This window comes from Danio rerio, chromosome 5, assembly GCF_052040795.2.
Source record: "Danio rerio strain M-AB ecotype USA chromosome 5, GRCz13ab, whole genome shotgun sequence".
Taxonomy (NCBI): Eukaryota; Metazoa; Chordata; class Actinopteri; order Cypriniformes; family Danionidae; genus Danio; species Danio rerio.
This window is the reverse complement of record NC_141025.1, coordinates 3,965,768-3,986,209: the sequence shown is the minus strand read 5'-3', so window position 1 is coordinate 3,986,209 and position 20,442 is coordinate 3,965,768. Positions and strand designations below refer to the sequence as shown.

Genomic DNA, 20,442 nt, shown 5'->3' with positions numbered 1-20,442 from the left:
TCTGTGTACAGTTTTATGTAGTTTAGAAAGACACAAAGTTGTATAATGACATACGTATGACTTACTTTTACATATAATAAGTGTTTTTACTGTATAAAATACATTACACCTGTAGAGTGTCCCTGTAAACCATGTATAAAAGTGTCTGTGTATAGGTTTATGTTGTTTACAGGGACACAAAGTTGTATAATGACGTGGGTATGACTTATTTGTACATATAATAAGTGTTTTTACTGTATAAAATACATTACGTCTATGGAGTGTCCCTGTAAACCATGTATACAAATGTCTGTGTACAGGTTTATGTAGTTAACAGGGACACAAAGTTGTATAATGACATGGGTATGACTTATTTGTACACAAAGTAAGTGTTTTTAATGTATAAAATACATTACGTCTATGGAGTGTCCCTGTAAACCATGTATACAAATGTCTGTGTACAGTTTTATGTAGTTTATAGGGACACAAAGTTGTATAATGACATGGGTATGACTTATTTCACATATAAATAAGTATTTTTACTGTATAAAATACATCACGCCTATGCAGTGTCCTTGTAAACCATGTATACAAGTGTCTGTGTACAGTTTTATGTAGTTTAGAAAGACACAAAGTTGTATAATGACATAGGTATGACTTACTTTTACATATAATAAGTGTTTTTACTGTATAAAATACATTACGCCTATAGAGTGTCCCTGTAAACCATGTATAAAGGTGTCTGTGTACAGGTTTATGTTGTTTACAGGGACACAAAGTTGTATAATGACATGGGTATGACTTAATTTACATACAATAAGTGTTTTTACTGTATAAAATACATTACGCCTATGAAGTGTCTTTGTAAACCATGTATACAAGTGTCTGTGTACAGTTATGTAGTTTACAGGGACACAAAGTTGTATAATGACATGGGTATGACTTATTTGTACAAATAATAAGTGTTTTTACTGTATAAAATACATTACGCCTATGGAGTGCTCCAATAAAAAAGGTATTTATTTAGCAGTCAGATTTCAAAAATCTGAATATCTTATGACATTTGTATAATTATTACAATACACTCCACTATACTGCCTATTTATTAGCTTAAACCTGATTTTTTTTTTATCTTTTCCAACTACAAATATTTAATTTTTTTAAAATAACTATAACAATATGTAACTAAATGATATGGGATTTTGTAAATGATGTTCTGTTTGAATTTCAGTCTGTATTTTTTATGTATGCATATTATAATGCAATGCTTTTCAGAATTATTCATTTGAATGTGATCATTCCGACTGCTTAAAACACCAAATACATGTATATTGTTGTATTATTTCACCAGAACAATGTCAAGTGGCATTTTAAATCTGTTTTCACAGTTTTATTGAAAACATTAAGGATTCGCCATACAAAATATCTGAAATGCTTGCCAAAAAACATAGTGAAAATAAATTTTTTTGTCATGCATTTACAATATTTTGCATGCCCAATCCTACATGATTTCAGTAAAGCTGTAATGTTAGTAATATTTGCTCTTTCTCTTACGTGCACAGATGACTCCAGCGTCCTCATAATGTCCGCAGTTATGCTGTCCCCAGCCCAGATTGAAGCAGTCGCTCAGCTTCTGCTCACTGCCATTGCAATCCACGTTATCCAGGAGGATTGGACCGGAGCCGTAGCCAAAGAAAGCCAGAGATTTGGCAGCGAGGGCCGGGCCGCACCCCATCTGCTTGCAGACCACCTGAGCGTTGTCCATGTCCCAGTCATCGTCACACACCGTTCCCCAGATGGTGAAGTACAACACCTCCACTCTGCCCTGACAACTGTCCTGACCGTTCACCAGACGAATACTAGGCTTCTCTGAAATAAACCATAGATGGAGAGTAATGAATAATTTGGCCATGTGTTTGGTCAAAAATATAGCTAAACATACTAAAAAGCTTAAAGAGGTGTTCATAAGACTTTTATAATCATGACATCATGACAAAATTCAGCTTTGCATCACAAGATTAAAGTACATTTTATAATATATTCAAATGGAAAACACTACACAACCTGACAAAAGTCTTGTGGCCTATCCAAGTTTTAGGAACAGCAAATAATATGGTGACTTCTAGTTGATCATTTGGTGTCAGAAGTGGCCTATTCACCTTATTCTCCGCCGACGAGTGGGCGCTGCCATTTGAATCTTTTTGGCTCGAGACTTCCGGTCTCATTCACTTCCATTAATTTTTTTACGTTAAAAACTGCTTATTACGCTGCTTAATGTTGCAATTTGATATTTCCTTATTATATTATTCTACTTGGTCTGTAAAGTCATGCAAACATTTGTTTGTAGAGCAAGCAGTTTGACCATTTTCTGCCGTTTATTATTCCCTGTCATTTCTCCCATAGGCGACTAAATCGGAAGTTCTAAGACAATCGCGATAACAGGCGCACTTCCGCATTTTAGAATAAGATCAATATGAAAGGCAAAGGCCTCTAGATTTTGCTTATTTGAGCACAATAATATGATCATGCCTTGATTTTGATTGATGTCATTGGGACAGTGCGGTCTGACTCTGCTCAGACTAAAGTCTCATCACTGAACAGAAATAATGTCCAGTATAGAATATAAAGTCCTGCTGCAGTGGAGACAGAATGAATATTGTGTCTGACTCCATCATGAGCTTGGAGGACTGCATCCATACATCTCTGACATGACTCAAATAACTGATTAATAAAGTCATCTGGAATGAAGAAGAAAGCGTTCCTGCAGGACTCCCAGAGTTCATCAAGACTCTTTGTGTTCATCTTTAACGCCTCCTCCTTCATCATGCTCAATAATGTTCATGTCTGGTGACTGGGCTGGCCAATCCTGGAGCAGCTTGACCTTCTTTGCTTTCAGGAGCTTTGATGTGGAGGCTGAAGTATGAGCAGGAGCGCTATCCTGCTGGAGAATTGTCCCTCTTCTGTGGTTTGTAATGTAACGGGCAGCACAGATGTCTTGATAGCTCAGGCTGTTGATGTTGATCATCCACTCTGCAGATCTCTCGCACACCCCCATACTGAATGTAACCCCAAACCATGATGTTTCCTTCACCAAACCAGACTGATTTCTGTGAGAATACTGGTTCCAGTAGGTCTTCTGCAGTATTTGTGATAATTGGGATGCATTTTAATAGATGATTCATGGGAGAAATCCACCTTCTGACACTTTTTCAAATGATCAACTAGAAGTCAAGATATTATCTGTTGCTCTTACAACTGAGATCCACGACAAGACTTGTCGGGTAATGTATATAATATTTCCTAGAAATGTTTTTTTGGTAACACATTACTTGTAGGGGTGTTTATGAAAACTTTTATAATCAGGAAACATGTCATGAATGTGAATGAGATTTTATGCACGCTATATTGACAACTGTTAAGATCTCATTGCTTGTTAAAGCTGTCAAAAAGATGATCTTCATGAGGCAATATACACTCATCTGCCACTTTATTAGGTACACCTGTTCAACTGCTCGTTGACGCAAATTTCTAATCGGCCAATCACATGGCGGCAAAAATTTCCAGTGAGCGGCAGTTCTGTGGGTGCAAATGCCTTGTTGATGCGAGAGGAGAATGGCCAGACTGGTTCAGCTGATAGAAAGGCAACAGTAACTCAAATAAGCACTCGATACAACCAAGCTCTGCAGGAGAGCATCTCTGAACACACAACACGTCCAACCTTGAGGCAGATGGGCTACAGCAGCAGAAGACCACACCGGGTGCCGCTCCTGTCAGCTAAGAACAGGAAACTGAGGCTACAATTCACACAGACTCACCAAAACTGGACAATAAAAGATTGGAGAAACGTTGCCTGCTCTGATGAGTCTCCATTTCTGCTGCCAGAGTTAGATGGTCGGGTCGAATTTGGCATCAACAACATGAAAGCATGGATCCATCCTGCCTTATCCACAGTTCAGGCTGGTGGTGGTGGTGTAATGGTGTGGGGGAGATTTTCTTGGCACACTTTGAGTCCATTAGTACCAAGCGAGCATCGTGTCAACACCACAGCCTACCTGAGTATTGCTGCTGACCATGTCCATCCCTTCATGAGCACAGTGTCTCCATCTTCTGATTGCTGCTTCCAGCAGGATAACACACCATGCCATAAAGTGTGAATCATCTCAGACTGTTTTCTTGAACATGACAGAGTTCACTGAACTCAAATGGCCTACACAGTCACCAGATCTCAATCCAATAGAGCAAATTTGGGATGTGGTGGAACAGGATATTGACATCATGGATGTGCAGCCGACAAATCTGCAGAAACTGCGTGATGCTATCATGTCAACATGGAGCAAAATCTCTGAGGAATATTTCCAGTACCTAGTTAAATCTACGCCACTAAGAATTAAGACAGTTCTGAAGGCAAAAGGGGGTCCAATGCGGTACCAGTAAGGTGTACCTAATAGAGTGGCCAATAATTGTGTCATGAATCATTTTCTGATCTTGTTTTCAGTGGAACAAACTGTATCCGTCATTAACATGTCATTACCTTGTCAAATAATTGTTAACAGCGTCATTAATATTTAATGACATTTTAATTACACATTTAGGTTGTGTAGGAAAGGTTAGATGAGGAAAAACTCATAATAATCATGTTTATAACAGTGTCACGTCATGACTTTATAGGTTTAATGACAGTCTTATATACACCTTGGGCTGAAGCTGCTAATTAATAGATTATTTTTACAACATGTTGTTTATTTAACTGTTGTTTATTTCACTCTCTATCTGTCCAGTTTTCTGTCTATCTGTATGCATTTATATGTAAATGCTTATGTATGCATGCATGTGTTTTATTCATTTACTTATTCCGACTGTCTTTATGTTTGCAAATGTGTACAAGTGTGTGTTTTATTTATGCATAATTTTTTTCTTGGTTAATTTGATTTTAAATGGTTAACTGCACAGTGGTGGGATGCTGAAATTACCAGTGCATGTATTTTAATGAGCTTCAGATGTCTTGGTTACCTTTGGTGGTTGATGCAGTAGTCCTCACAGTGGTTGTCATTTCAGTAGCTGCCACTGGCATTTCTGTCACTGAGGAAAATACAGAAACTTGACATGAGCAGCAAATCTCGCCATCTGCTGGTGCTGTGAGGGATTTATTACGCAGGACTGTCCTGCAGTTTGTGGCAGATGGCCTGTTCACTACAGCACACAGTTAATGCCCAAGCGGATGGTCAGACGCAGCAGTTAATAACAATAAATTGGCTGTTAATTCAAGCGTGCATTATTGAAAATAGCAGGTGAAGTTACTGTCCCCATGTAGACTATAGGCAGCGTTTATACCTGCTGTGCTTTCTGGAAAGAGGAATCCTCTGCCTGCAGTATCTGTGTTTATATCCGGCATCATGGTGGAGCTGGACCCTGCCGTATGAGAGAGAGAAAGTTAAATCTACAACACTGAAAAAATTATTCAGTGGATTTACACTTTTTTTTTTTTAAGGTGAGTGAATGCAAACAATTCGTATGTGCTGACTTTAAACAAACAAATGAAGTTGAACATTAATAAATTGAATTGGTTTGTTTAAATTCAGCACATATAAATTGTTTGCAATCACCTACCTTAAAAAACAGGAAGGGTAAAGGATATAAAGCCCTAAAACCACAATATGAATACCATTTTATATTCAAAGTCAATAAGTGTAGATGCATGTACGTTATGATTTGGATTTTGGAATAATATATACTCATCGGCCACTTTATTAGGTACACCTGTCTAACTGCTTGTTAACACAGATTTCGAATCGGGCAATCACATGGCGGCAACTCAATGCATCTAGGCATGTAGACATGGTCAAGACGATCCGCTGCAGTTCAAAGCGAGCATCAGAATGGGGAAGAAAGGGGATTTAAGTGACTTTGAATGTGGCATGGTTGTTGGTGCCAGATGGGCCGGTTTGAGTGTTTCAGAAACTGCTGATCAACTGGGATTTTCACGCACAACCATCTCTAGGGTTTACAGAGAATGGTCAGAAAAAGAGGAAATATACAGTGAGCGGCAGTTCTGTGGGCGCAAATGCCTTGTTGATGCCAGAGGTCAGAGGAGAATGGCCAGACTGGTTCAGCTGATAGAAAGGCAACAGTAACTCAAATAAGCACTCGCTACAACCGAGCTCTGCAGAAGAGCATCTCTGAACACACAACACATCCAACCTTGAAGCGGATGGGCTACAGCAGCAGAAGAGCACACCAGGTGCCGCTCCTGTCAGCTAAGAACAGGAAACTGAGGCTACAATTCACACAGGCTCACCAAAACTGGACAATAGAAGATTGGAGAAACATGCCTGCTCTGATGAGTCTCCATTTCTGCTGACACATTCTGATGGTTGAGTCAGAATTTGGCATCAACAACATGAAAGCATGGATCCATCCTGCCTTGTATCAACAGTTCAGGCTGGTGGTGGTGGTGTAATGGTGTGGGGGAGATGTTCTTGGCACACTTTGGGCTCATTAGTACAATTGAGCATGGTGTTGAGCACCACAGCCTACTCGAGTATTGTTGCTGACCATGTCCATCCCTTTATGAGCACAGTGTACTCATCATCTAATGGCTACTTTCAGCAGGATAACACACCATGTCATAAAGCGTGAATCATCTCAGACTGGTTTCATGAACATGACAATGAGTTCACTGTACTCAAATGGCCTCCACAGGCATCTTTGGGATGTGGTGGAACAGGAGAGTCTCATCATGGATGTGCAGCCGACAAATCTGCAGAAACTGTGTGATGCTATCATGTCAATATGGAGCAAAATCTCTGAGGAATATTTCCAGTATCTTGTTGAATCTATGCCATGAAGGATTAAGGCAGTTCTGAAGGCAAAAGGGGGTCCAAACCGGTACTAGTAAGGTGTACCTAATAAAGTGGCCGGTAAGTGTATATCATATCTTTGATGATCTTACAATAACAGCAATAAATCATATTACAGACATATATTATGATAGAAAAGAAATTGAAAAAAATCTTATTATTATTATAGTTTTTACTGTATTATTGATCAAATTCATGAGAATAGACCCAAAAAAATGTATACATATTCTTTAGTGATATTTAACAGATTAGGGAAACTTTCACAGTTTATCCTATAATATATTTTTTAAGTTTTATTTTGGCTAAAATATTATTTTTTTTCATTAAAAGCCATTTTAAGGTCAATATTATTAGCTTCCTTAAGCAATATTAGCTTTGGATTGTCTACAGAACAACCCACTGTTATACAATAACTTGCCTAATCACCCTAACTTTACCCTAATTACCCTAGTTAAGCCTTTAAATGTCATTTTAAGCCAAATACTTGTATCTAGTAGTAAATATCTAGTCAAATATTTATTATTAATTTTTAAATACATAAATAAAATGGATATTTAATAAAATCTTTCCATTTAATAATAATAAGGGCTAATAATTCTGACTTCAACTGTGTATACATGTATATAATTTATTTGATGATCTTTAAATCACAGCTAGGGATAACTTTTTAAACATCTATTTTAATAGAATTTAGATATAAAGTAATTTTATATTTTTAAAGAAAAACTATAAATAATATCTAATAATATTACAGTTTTTACTGTATAATTTATCAAATAAATTATTAATAAAGAAAACATTGTCAAAATCAAAGCATTGTAGTAGTGGTATAGAATGTATGTGTTGTTTAGATATATAATGTGTGCGCTTTGGTCAACATTTAATTATTTCTGTCACGATTACCAGCGATCGCACTTCATAAGTCACTGGATCTCACTCATATTAACTTATGGACTACAAATCCGCCGTTTGTGGACTACATTTTCATACACGCACTCCGCTCACACATGCTTCCTCATCTAGACTGATTACACTTGCACCACCTAAAGATTGTCAGACTGATTACACACACTATATAGGCAGTACACACACACACTCACTCCAAGGGCTGAGTCTTGTTAGCTGTAAAGTGACATTACAACACGTTATCCTCGTCTTGTTTTCCCAACCCGGGCTCATTGTGGAAACGTAGCCCCGCGGACATTTCTGCGGATCGCGAAATATGTCCCGGGAGGTATGTATTCGAGCGGTTTTTGTTTTCACGGATCCGCAAGAGGCCGCTGTGCGCGGTTTTTCGCGTCTCGAGTGCCTCTCGGGAGCGCTCGCCGTTCGCGCCCACGCTGTTCTCGTGCGAAAAGCTGCCGAAGGCCGCTGTGGAGCGACCGACTGGCCGGCTGAACGACCGAAAGATCGGCCGGTCGATCGGCCGACCCGGCCACCCTCCTCTTCCTCCTCCTCCTCCTTCCCTAAACCCAAGCCACGGTTTGCAAAAGCCGTCCATTAAAAAAAAAAAAAAGCAAGAGCCTTCGTCTTTGATTTTGACCGCGTTTTCGGATCCCGCCGCGTTCTCGTCCTTAGTTTTCGGATTCTGTTTTTCATCTTACCTGAATTCTGGAACCGCTCTTGCCCGGACCCGATCCTGGTCATCCCCGCGGCTGGCTCCTCCTCCTCCGGGCTTCTGCTCCGCCGACGTAACGCTGCAAGCTAAGCGGACAAACTGGTAGCAGTGGGAAAGCCCACTCGGAGGCGAGCCGTTGGCCGGCGAGCGCGAAGAGGAGGAGCGAAGCGGCGCCACACCGCCCCGCAGCATTCGCTCCAGAAAAACTAAACGCGGCTGTACATACCTCCGGCCATGTAAATCGCGGTCTCCAGAAACTTCCGCGGGGCTACGTTTCCAGAATGAGCTTGGGTTGTGTTTTCCTTTGTTTAGACCTTTGCCTTGTTAGCCGTTTGTCCTAGTCTGCCGCCTGCCTTACGAGCTCTCGCCTGCTATTTGACTACGATTCTGGACTGCCTCTATACATCTGTTTGCACCCGTGTTGACCATTGCTTGCCTGACTCTCAATAAACCTGCACAAGGATTCTACTTCAGTTGTCTGGGTCACAATCGTGACAATCATAGAGGAGAAATGGTCGTGCCCAATTAAGCCTGGTCTCTTTCAAGGTTTTTTTTCGTTCACTTTGGTCAATTGGTTAAGTTTATTCCTCCACTGTCGCCACTGGCTTGCCTGGTTTGGGACTTGTGGAGCTGCACATCGATGGATTTGCTCTTCAGTGTTTGAACTCTCAGCAGTGAAAATTAACCCACACTGAACTGAACTAAACCGTACTTCAACTCTGAAAACTGGACTGACTCAGTCTCAGTTTACTATAATATTCTACGTTAAGCTGCTTTGACGCAATCTACATTGTAGAAGTGCTATAAATATAATCAGAACTGATCCGACTGGATGTGCAATAGCAGTACCTGAGCAGATAACGCCGGCGTCCTCATGGTGTCCGCAGTTATTGACTCCCCACCCGAGGCTGTAGCAGGAGGCCAGGCTGCTCTCGTGCCCGTTGCAGTTCACGTTGTCCAGCAGAATCCGGCCCGTGCCGTAGCCGAAGTAGGCATTTGTTGGAGCTCCGACCGCTGACCCGCAGCTGAGCTGTTGACACACGACTGTGGCATCTGCTATGCTCCAGTCATCATCACACACCGTCCCCCAGTTTCCCTGATAGTAGACCTCCACCCGGCCCTGACAGCGGTCCGCCGCCCCCGCCAGACGAACCGATCCATCTCCTACAGCAAAAAAAAGAGGTCAATCAGGGTTTTCTGGGAGCAAATATTTCTGATATCCACAACTAGGGCTGCACAATATATTGTTTTAGCAATGTGCACATCTGCAATAATCACATCGCGAGAAATGTTGAGTCTATTTTGAGTTATAGTTGACCAGGAGCCACAGAATTGTATGCATTTATATATAAATAAATGCATGTTAATATAATAATATGCAAATGTTTCTGTGATATTCACAACATTCATTCATTCATTTTCCTTCGGCTTAGTCCTTCATTTATGATGGGTCGCCACAGCGGAGTGAATTTTACGCAGGGAATGCCCTTCCAGCTGCAACCCAGTGCTGGGAAACACCATTACACACTTATTCACACACACACACTTGTACAGTACAACCAATTTAGTTCATCAATTCATCTATCACATGTGTTTGGACTGTGGGAGAAATCGGAGCTCCCGAAGGAAACCCACGCCAACAAGGGAAGAACATGCAAACTCCACACAGAAGCGCCAGCTAAACCAGCTGGGACTCGAACCAGCGACCTTCTTGCTGTGAGGCCACAGTGATAATCACTGGGTTGCAGCTGGAAGGGCATCCACCGTGTAAAACACATGCTGGAATAGTTGGTGGTTCATTCTGCTGTGGCGCCCCTTGATAAATAAGGAACTAAGCCTCAGGAAAATGATTGAATGAATGAAAATTATTTTCGGTTTTTGTATAGATTTGTTTCTATCACTATATCAGTGTTTCTCAACTGGTGGGTCGTGACCCAAAAGTGGGTTGCAGGAACATTTTCAGTGGGTCGCGGAGTGTGTGGTCAAAAAAACAACAACAAAAGTTTAATTTTTAACTTATTTTGACTTTTATTTTGAAATGCGTGCACGACAAACGTACCATTTGACATATGAAATTTCGTTAAATTATAGCAAGTCAAAGCGCAAGTACGACCCAGAATATGTAAAGTATGGATTTACATATATTGACGACAAAAAAAAAAGACTTAAAGCCTCAGTGTGTCATAAGTAGTGAGGTGCTCTCACAAGAAAGCACGAAACTTTCTAAATTAAAACAACATTTAGAAACTAGACAACATGTTTTATTAACAGTTTAGTTCATGGATCACCAAACTTGTTCCTGGAGGGCCGGTGTCCTGCAGATTTTAGCTCCAACCCTAATCAAACACACCTGAACTATCTAATCAAGGACTTGCTAGGTATACCTTAAACACCCAGGCAGGTGTGTTGATGCAAGTTGGAGCTAAACCTTGCAGGGACACCGGCCCTCCAGAACCAAGATTGGTGACCCCTGGTTTGGTTCATGGTAACTGAACCTTTCCTTACCCTAACCACTGTTTACAGTATTTGTTGCTTTTACTCTGTAATTTGATACATTAAATATTGTTTATTTGTAAGTCTTGGTGTTTTTCTTATGATTTATCTGTCACTGCTTGTGAATGTTAACAAATAAATACAAATCAATTATAATTCCTAAAATTGTATTATGGGGCGAAGCAGTGGCGCAGTAGGTAGTGCTGTCGCCTCACAGCAAGAAGGTCACTGGGTCGTTGGTTCGAGCCTCGGATCAGTTGTTTCTGTGTGGAGTTTGCATGTTCTCCCTGCCTTCGCGTGGGTTTCCTCCGGGTGCTCCGGTTTCCCCCACAGTCCAAAGACATGCGGTACAGGTGAATTGGGTAGGCTAAATTGTCTGTAGTGTATGAGTGTGTGTGTGAATGTGTGTGTGGATGTTTCCAAGAGATGGGTTGCGGTTGGAAGGGCATCCGCTGCTTAAAAACTTGCTGGATAAGTTGGCGGTTCATTCCGCTGTGGCGACCCCGGATTAAAAAAGGGACTAAGCCGAAAAGAAAATGAATGAATGAATGAATGAAAACTGGATTATAGTTCCTAAAAATTTGGGTTGCGGCTTGATGACCATGTAAAAATGTGGGTCCCATTGCCAAACCAGTTGAGAACCCCTGCACTATATAATATATATAGGCCTAATACACACACATATATTTTATGTCAAAACAAACTTTTGCTTTGGATGTGATTACGCTTGATTAGTCTTTGCCCAGTGCTAATTATTAAAACCTGAAGTTGTTATCCTCACATAAGAGTTTATATAAAAAGTGCAACTCACTTAATCCAGAGCTCTGGGGGGTTGGTGTGGTGGGCGCCGCTCGCATTTCAACAACATTATTGCCTGTGAGAAAACAAACCATGAGTATAGTACTGCACGACACTTCTGGTGCTCTTGAAGAGAGATGCGGGTAAGGTTAGGGACAGGTTTGGGAATATTTACATTTACATTTAGTCATTTAGCAGACGCTTTTATCCAAAGCGACTTACAAATGAGGACAAGAAAGCAATTTACACAACTATAAGAGCAACAATGAATAAGTGCTGTAGGCACTGTAAGAAGAAAAACATTAGTCTTTTTTTTTTGGTAGAACAGTTAGCGGTGGAGTCAGAGAGGCAATTGCAGATTAGAAAGTAAAGTGGAAACTAAATAGTTGAGTTTTAAGTCGTTTCTTGAAGACAGCGAGTGACTCTGCCGTTCTGATGCAGTTAGGGAGTTCATTCCACCAAATGGGCAGATTGAATGCGAGAGTTCAGGAAAGTGATTTCTTCCCTCTTTGGGATAGAACCACGAGGCGATGTTCATTCACAGAACGCAAGTTTCTGGAGGGTAAATAAATATGCAGAAGTGAGAGCAGATAAGAAGGGGCAAAGCCAGAAGTCGCTTTGTAAGCAAACATCAGATCTTTGAATTTGATGCGAGCAGCAACTGGCAGCCAGTGCAAACGGATGAGTAGCGGAGTGACTTGTGCTCTTTTAGGTTCATTAAAGACCACTCGTGCTGCTGCGTTCTGAAGCAGCTGAAGAGGTTTGATAGAGTTAGCTGGAAGCCTGGCTAGTAGAGAGTTGCAATAGTCCAGTCTTGAGAGAACAAGAGCTTGAACAAGTTTCCAGTTTCCTTTATGTCATCCAAATCATCACAATAGAATTGTAATGCAGAACAAAATTACGTTGCAACAGACCCAACAAGAACATAAAAAACATCACTATAAAAACACTATAAAATCCTAACATGATAAATAAGCTTTTATAATTCCATAGAAATATAAAAAATATAATTATAGAAGATATAACCCATTTTTTTTTAAATCTCTGAAGAGAATAACTTAATACTTAAATACCTATTTCACCATTTGTTGTAATATTAACCATTTATGCTAGTTTAACAAATGTATTTATTTTTAACGCTAGCTATCAACAATGCTTAAGAAATGGTATTATTTAAAAGTCTTATAATGACAGGATAAAAAATCTCTCGAAACCGCACTGATTTGCTCCTCAGGCTTCTGTAACGTCTGCCTGATGGCATGAGTGAGAGCAGGCTATGACCAGGGTGGGTTTGATCCCCTAAAATGTTATTTGCCCTAGACAGACAACGGCGTTGGTAAAGTTCCTCGATAGATGTCATTTTGACTCCAACAGACCTTTCAGCTGACTTTATGATCCTCTTAATGGTGTTCATGTCAGACACACTGCTATTCTCTTACCAAAGGGAGATGCCATTAGTAAGAACAATCTCAACAGCTCCTCTGTTAAAAGTTGAGGATTGATTGGCTGAGGTGTGCTCTTTTCAACCTTCTCAGAAAGTGCAGTCGCTGGTGCGCTTTCTTCGCAAGACAAATGGTATGGAGAGACCAAGTCCGGTTCTTAGTAACATGGACCCCCAGAATTTTTTTCTGCTGTACAGTCTCCACAGCAGTGTTGTTAATATATACAGGGGAATAACAAGGAGTTGAGCTGCATGTTCAGATAGGAAGGGTTGGACCTTTATGGTGTTATAGAATGCAAATCTGCAAGATCAAGCCGTTCTAGAGATGTGGTCAGAGAAGTTTAGTTGGTCATCAATCGTTACTCAGTTGTAAGGATAGGGTAGGTTTAAGTTTGGGTTAAGCTAAGGGATGGGTCAAGAGTGTTTTTATAAATGTATATACAAAAATAATTACAGATGCAATAACAGTTTTTAATGTACATGAATGTACATTAAACATAAAAACGAGCAAGAAATTCAACGTTCAATAAGAGCATGTTGCCTTGCATAATATCCCAGTCGGCCATTTTCATTTTCTATTTTCAGCTCATCCACATACCTCTACATGTGACGGCCACATCTTCATAATGGTAGCAGTTATGGACGCCCCATCCCTGATTCCCACACTGACTCAAGTCCATCTCTCCTCCTTTACAGTCCACGTTGTCCAGCAGAATTGGACCGGAGCCTTGGCCAAATCTGGAGCTGCTTCCGACGGCCACAGCCACACCGCAGTCCAGCTGTCTGCAGACCACATTGGAGTCCACCATGTCCCAGTCATCATCACAGACCGTCCCCCATGTGCCGTTATGCAGGACCTCCACACGACCCTCACACTGGGATTTACCATTCATCAGCCGTACTGAAGAAGAGAAGAAACAGCAGGTCAGGTGTAAGAAAATACTAAATTCAGGAACTAGAGAAAAGCCCATTCCCAATTCCATTGTTTTACCTCTTCCACATTGACCCTTGAAACAGAGTGTGAGGGGAAGGGGCTTTAAAATGTACCTCTAAGGAATGGGACAGCCCTACAATACACACACACGGCATCATATGGATGGCAATCTCTTACTTGATATGAGATTGACTGCTGTAATTGTTCCAGTTGTGTTATTTTTTGGGATTTATCTTTGGGAAATCACTGAAGGCTGCGATATCATGTTATCATAGCGATATAATATGGCAATAAGCCCATAGCTGTGCTGTGCATTTACACCATGGTCATATTCACCTATGTAAACAGACAAAAACAACATTAACATTATAGCAGACACTGTAAAATGGTCGTTCCCAGCCACTAGATTTTTCTGACAGGGTATTCCAGCGTCAACAAGTGAGAGATGTGAAACTACTGCTATACAGTAGTTATTATTATGGATTATAGATAGCCAAACTTAGCATAAACACGCAAAACGAGGAGTAAGGATCAGGGCTTGGAATTGGAAATCGGAATTGGACCTAATATTCTGAAATAGTATTGTTCAGGGGTCAAACTATTGTCATAGTCAACTAAGTTCTGCCGTTATAAAGGTAGTTCATTGATTTGTTGTTTCCTGAATCCATTTTTGCAAATATCTTTTCCAAACTTCCAAACCATTGTTAGCCAACTAAGGTCACAAGTTATGGCAATAGAAATGTTCTAGTTAGGGTTGAGAACAATTCAGGAGCAAGAATAATATACTGAAATAGTTTTGTTTAGGGGTGCGTTTCTGAACACCATTGTTAGCAAACTAAGGTCGCAATTTCTGTTGTTAGAAACATTCTAGTTTAGGGTTAAGAACAATTCAGGAACAAAAGAAATATTCTGAAATCGTTCATGGGTGTGTTTCCGAAAACAAGTGTCAAAGCCAACTAAGATCACAAGTTCTGCCGTTTACCAAAATTGTTCATTGATTTGGTGTTTCCTTAAACCATCTTTGCAAACATCATTTCCAAACTTCCAAACCATTGTTACCCAACTAAGATAGCAATTTCTGATAACCATTACTAACGTTCTAGTTAGGGTTAAGAACAATTCAGAGAACAAGAGTAATATTCTGAAATGGTATTGTTCAGGGGTGAACAATCCATCTTTGCAAACTTCCAAATCTTTTCCAAACTTCCAAACCATTGTTAGCCAACTACGGTAGCAATTTCCAACCCAGGCTCATTCTGAAAACGTAGTCCCGTGGACGTTTCTGAAGACCGCGAAATACGTCCCGGGAGGTGCGTATTTGTGCAGTTTTTGTTTTCGCGAATCACGAGAGGCCGCTGTGTGCGCTTTTTCGTATCTCGAACGTCTCTTGCAAGTGTTGTTCACGCCCACGCTGTTCTCGCGCTAACCCACCAGAGGCCGCTGTCTGACTGACCGAATGATTGACTGCGCGACCGGCCAATCAGCTGACCCACCCTCCTCCTTCCCTGAACCCAACCAGTTTTACCGATTGACTCGCCCTCCCACTCACTTCCCTAAACCCGAGCAACAATTTAGAAAAGCCATCTAGAAAAAGAAAAGCCATGATCTGTTTTTTACCACGTTTTCGGATTTCACCACGTTCTCACCCTGTTATGAACTCGTTTGCTTTACTTTTTGGATTCTGTTTTGTCTTACCTGATTTCTGGAACCGCTCTTCACCGGGCTCGGACCTGGACGCCTTTGTCAACTCCTCCTCTCTGCATCTGAACAAACTGATTGCGGCGGGAAAGCCCTCCACACGGAGCTAAGCGGGCAGCCGGCTAGCGCGAAAGGGAATGGCGTCAAACCGCCCCATAGCGTTCGCTTAAAAAAATTAAATGCAGCCACACGTACCTCCCGGGACGTCCATGGGACTACGTTTTCAGAATGAGTTTGGGTTGGCAATTTCTGATTTTACAAATTTTCGACTTAAGGTTGAGACCAATTCAGGAACAAGAGTAATATTCTGAAATGGTATCGTTCAGGGGTGTGTTTCCGAAAACCATTATTAGAGCTGTAGTTAGAAACAGAGTTCCTGTCTGTATTCAGAGATATCCCCCCCTGTTCCCTATTCCTTTCAAACGTTGTAAAATGTGTTACTAATTTTACATAATAATGCTTTTGTAATGATTATTATTATTTTACAGTTGTTTACGCTGAACACATAAACAATTAAGCAATACACACACACACACACACACTTGTTTTTGTGAAAAGTGGGGACATTGCATAGATTTCCATTCATTTTATACTGTCCAAACCATACATTATATTGCCCTCACCCCACCCCACCCCTAAACCCAACCATCACAGGAGACTGTGTGCAGCTTTACTCTCTGATTAAACTCATTCTGTAGGATTTTTAGGCTTTTTGAGAAACGAGGACGTCACCAATGTCCTCATATTTCACCTCCTTTTTGTAATACCTGTGTCATACCCATGTCACTATACAGATTTGTGTCCTGATATGTCACAAAAACACATAAACACACACACACACACACACGCACACACAAAATGTTATTATACCTGTATAGCCCAAACTTTTTTGCTTTGGTCAATATCGTGATATTACCACATATCATGAATAAAGCTTGAATAAAGTTTATTTGATGTCAAAAAACATTCTAGTTAGGGTTCAGATCAATTTTTCTGCTTCATATTTGACTAACAGTAGTACTTTTTGCAGGACTTAAATAAATACACGTCTTTGACCATTTTAATAGAATTTAACAGGATTTTTCTGAATTTTCTAACAGTAGTGTGTCAGTCTCCACAAATAAATATGAAGCAATAAGCAGTTAAAAATAACAATACATTGTTCTTAGCCTGTTATTAGATTAAGTATATCAAATTTTTACACATTTCACTGTTTTTTTTATGCAATTAACACGGCTTTGATGAGCAGGAGAGACTTTTTTTTGTTGTTGTTTTGTTTGCATGATATTTAAAAACATACTATTGTCAACAAAATGCTATTACCACGGTTATCATATCCAGATAACACATGGGTTTTCCATTGTGCATGTCTGAAAAATGTGCTTTTCCCATATATTTGTGTTCTTTTTGGTTCTTTTTCGCTATTGTTCATATGAAGGTCGTTGTCTAGTGTACACGGCTTGAATATAATGACATAATGGACCCTGTAAGAATGTCCCTAATCCCCTTCAACTTAAGGCACACTAATAAGTCTAAATATGACATACGACTCCAGAAAGAGAGCGAGAGCATAGTGCTGGAGAAGGGGATTGTGTAAATTGAGCAAGAGGAAGTGACCCGTCTTTTTTTTCTTTCTTGTGCCTTAGAGGCAATTATGACCTGCTCTCTTTCCCTGTTCTTGCCAGTAAAACTCGTCCTTTCTTAAAAGGGTGTGTTTTAAAAGGAAATAACAGTGATCCTTTTGCTGCTGGTTCAAACTGCTTGTTTAATATAAGCTGAAATAACATGAATCTTCAGCTTTTTTGGACAGCTTATTTGTTTAATCTTCAAACCACTTAAATCTTGAATAGCGAACCGTTTTTGTAATCGACGACATGAATTCAGTGTGTTGGTGTAACTGAGTGGATATGCAGTTCTCAGTGTGCATAAACAAACGATATACAACATTACAACACTATTTATTAATCATATTTCAGCATTTACTAATGCATTATTAAAGAGGCCCTATTATGCATCATAAAAGGTCATTATTTGGTTCTCATAATTTTGATTTGTTGTAAAAAAGCAGCCGTTGACATCCTTTTTTTCCAGCATTTCTTGTTATATCTCTATTTGTGTTCAGCAGAAGGAAAATTTTAAATAGTTTCTCAAAGTGGGGCGACGCAGTGGCGCAGTAGGTAGTGCTGTCGCCTTACAGCAAGAAGGTCGCTGATTCGATCCTCGGCTCAGTTGACGTTTCTGTGTGGAGTTTGCATGTTCTCCCTTTGTACGCGTGGGTTTCCTCCGGTTCCCCCACAGTCCAAAGACATGCGGTACAGGTGATTTGGATAGGCTAAATTGTGTGTGTGGATGTTTCCCAGAGATGGGTTGCAGCTGGAAGGGCATCCCCTGTGTAAAACATGTGCTGGATAAGTTGGCGGTTCATTCCGCTGTGGCGACCCTGGATTAATAAAGGGACTAAGCCGACAAGAATGAGAACAGATTTTCATTTGTGGGTGAACTATGCCTTTCATTTAACCTCCTAAGGCCCAAGCTGTTTTTTTCATGCATTTTTCATTTTACAATTTGGGCTTATTGATTCCTAATTAGAATAAAAACTTAAGTTTCATATTTTAATATGATGCACTTTTAGAGAAAAATGGTCCATATATGTGAACTCGTGGTCCGAATTTACATAAAACACTTTTTCTTGGCTGTTTTTTAATGCATATTTAACATAGAAACATTTTTGATCATGTTGTGACTATATGAGAGAGTAAAAACAACATTTTTCCCTATTTCAGACAGCTAAAGATATAGTTTGGGACATTTCATTTGCTGCAAAACAGTTGCAGGGTGACACTGTGTTTCAGTATCAAAATCTGAAACATTCAAAGTATTTTAAATAGCTGCTTAAGAGCTGAAATGTGCTGTCCACATATGTGGACACTTAAGCCCTAGGAGGTTAAAGGTAATTCAAATAGAATCTGGAAAAAAAAATCGTTGGGTCAAAATTTATTTTGCTTTTGTACTCCATATGTTACAACCCAGGCTTTTTCTGAAAACGTACCTCTATATACACTTCTTTAAAGCGCCAAATACATGACAAGAGCTACGTTTTTTTTGAAATTTTTGTTTTCGCCAATCCACCAGGTGGCGCTGTGTACGCTTTATCACATCTCAAATTTGTCTCGCAAGTGCCATTCGCGCCTACTGTTCTTGCATAAATCCACTAGAGGCCACTGTATATGCTTTTTCACATCTCAAATTTGTCTCGCAAGCGTCATTCGCGCCTACTGTTCCCGCATAAATTCATCAGTGGGCGCTGTGTACGCTTTGTCACATCTCAAATTTGTCTCGCAAGTGCTATTCGCGCCTACTGTTCTTGCATAAATCCACTAGAGGCTGCTGTGTACGCTTTTTCACATCTCAAATTTGTCTCGCAAGTGTCATTCGCGCCTACTGTTCTTGCATAAATCCACTAGAGGCCACTGTATATGCTTTTTCAGATCTCAAATTTGTCTCGCAAGCGTCATTCGCGCCTACTGTTCTTGCATAAATCCACTAGAGGCCACTGTATATGCTTTTTCAGATCTCAAATTTGTCTCTCAAGTGCCATTCGCGCCTACTGTTCCCGCATAAATTCATCAGTGGGCGCTGTGTACGCTTTGTCACATCTCAAATTCGTCTCGCAAGTGCTATTCGCTCCTACTGTTCTTGCATAAATCCACTAGAGGCTGCTGTGTACGCTTTGTTACATCTCAAATTTGTCTCGCAAGTGCTATTCGCGCCTACTGTTCTTGCATAAATCCACTAGAGGCTGCTGTGTACGCTTTGTTACATCTCAAATTCGTCTTGCAAGCGTCATTCGCTCCTGCTGTTCTCGCATAAATCCACCAGTGGGTGCTGTGTACACTTTTTCAGATCTCAAACTTGTCTCGCAAGTGCCATTTAACCCCTGCTGTTCTCGCATAAATCCACCAGTGGGTGCTGTGTACACTTTTTCAGATCTCAAACTTGTCTCGCAAGTGCCATTAACTCCTGCTGTTCTCGCATAAATCCACCAGTGGGTGCTGTGTACGCTTTTTCAGATCTCAAACTTGTCTCGCAAGTGCCATTCACCCCTGCTGTTCCCGCATAAATCCACCAGTGGGCGCTGTGTACGCTTTGTCACATCTCAAATTCGTCTTGCAAGCGTCATTCACTCCTGCTGTTCTCGCATAAATCCACCAGAGGCCGCTGTGTACGCTTTTTCAGAACTCAAATTTGTCTTGCAAGTGCCATTCGCGCCTGCTGTTCTCGCATAAATCCACCAGAGGCCGCTGTGTATGCTTTTTCAGATCTCAAATTTGTCTCGCAAGCGTCATTTGCGCCTGCTGTTCTTGGATAAATCCACCAAATTAGTGAAAATGTGTCGTTCATTCATGTTCCTTCGTCTTAGTCCCTTATTTTTCCGGGGTTGCCACAGTGGAATGAACTGCCAACTATTCTGGCATATGTATTACGCAGCCCTTCCAGCTGCAATCCACAATACTAGGAAACACTCATACATTCTCACATTCACACACACTCATACACTACGGCCAACTTTTCATTCAATTATTTTCTTTTCGGCTTAGTCCCTTTGCTAATCTGGGGTCGCCAC

At 40.5% G+C, this 20,442-nt stretch overlaps 1 protein-coding gene and 2 long non-coding RNA genes across 9 annotated transcripts in view; 1 reads left to right on the top strand and 2 right to left on the bottom strand.

Moving 5' to 3' along the window:
- The window catches only part of LOC147843797 (uncharacterized), a 32,367-nt gene extending 17,616 nt beyond the window's left edge, over positions 1 to 14,751 (top strand). The window contains exons 3-4 of one of the 5 annotated variants that reach the window (XR_015490881.1): positions 9,272 to 9,636; positions 13,772 to 14,751. This is a non-coding gene — a long non-coding RNA (uncharacterized LOC147843797). Of the gene's footprint in view, positions 1 to 1,541; positions 3,670 to 4,532; positions 7,000 to 9,271; positions 9,637 to 13,771 lie in introns of those variants that run through there. The other 4 variants (XR_015490878.1, XR_015490879.1, XR_015490877.1 and 1 more) reach the window with 4 other exon arrangements.
- The window catches only part of LOC147843792 (uncharacterized), a 1,319,745-nt gene that overhangs the window by 779,182 nt on the left and 520,121 nt on the right, over positions 1 to 20,442 (bottom strand). The gene's annotated exons all lie outside the window — the stretch shown is intronic.
- ssc4d (scavenger receptor cysteine rich family member with 4 domains) overlaps positions 1 to 20,442 on the bottom strand; it is a 63,517-nt gene that overhangs the window by 14,285 nt on the left and 28,790 nt on the right. For 2 of the 3 annotated variants that reach the window (XM_087253209.1, XM_087253210.1), the window contains 6 exons: positions 13,785 to 14,087; positions 11,759 to 11,821; positions 9,304 to 9,618; positions 5,311 to 5,388; positions 4,990 to 5,058; positions 1,534 to 1,848 (listed from right to left, as the gene is read on the bottom strand). In XM_087253209.1, coding sequence (XP_087109335.1) covers positions 1,534 to 1,848; positions 4,990 to 5,058; positions 5,311 to 5,388; positions 9,304 to 9,618; positions 11,759 to 11,821; positions 13,785 to 14,087 — 1,143 coding nt within the window. The remainder of the gene's footprint in view (positions 1 to 1,533; positions 1,849 to 4,989; positions 5,059 to 5,310; positions 5,389 to 9,303; positions 9,619 to 11,758; positions 11,822 to 13,784; positions 14,088 to 20,442) is intronic. The other variant, XM_087253211.1, reaches the window with a different exon arrangement.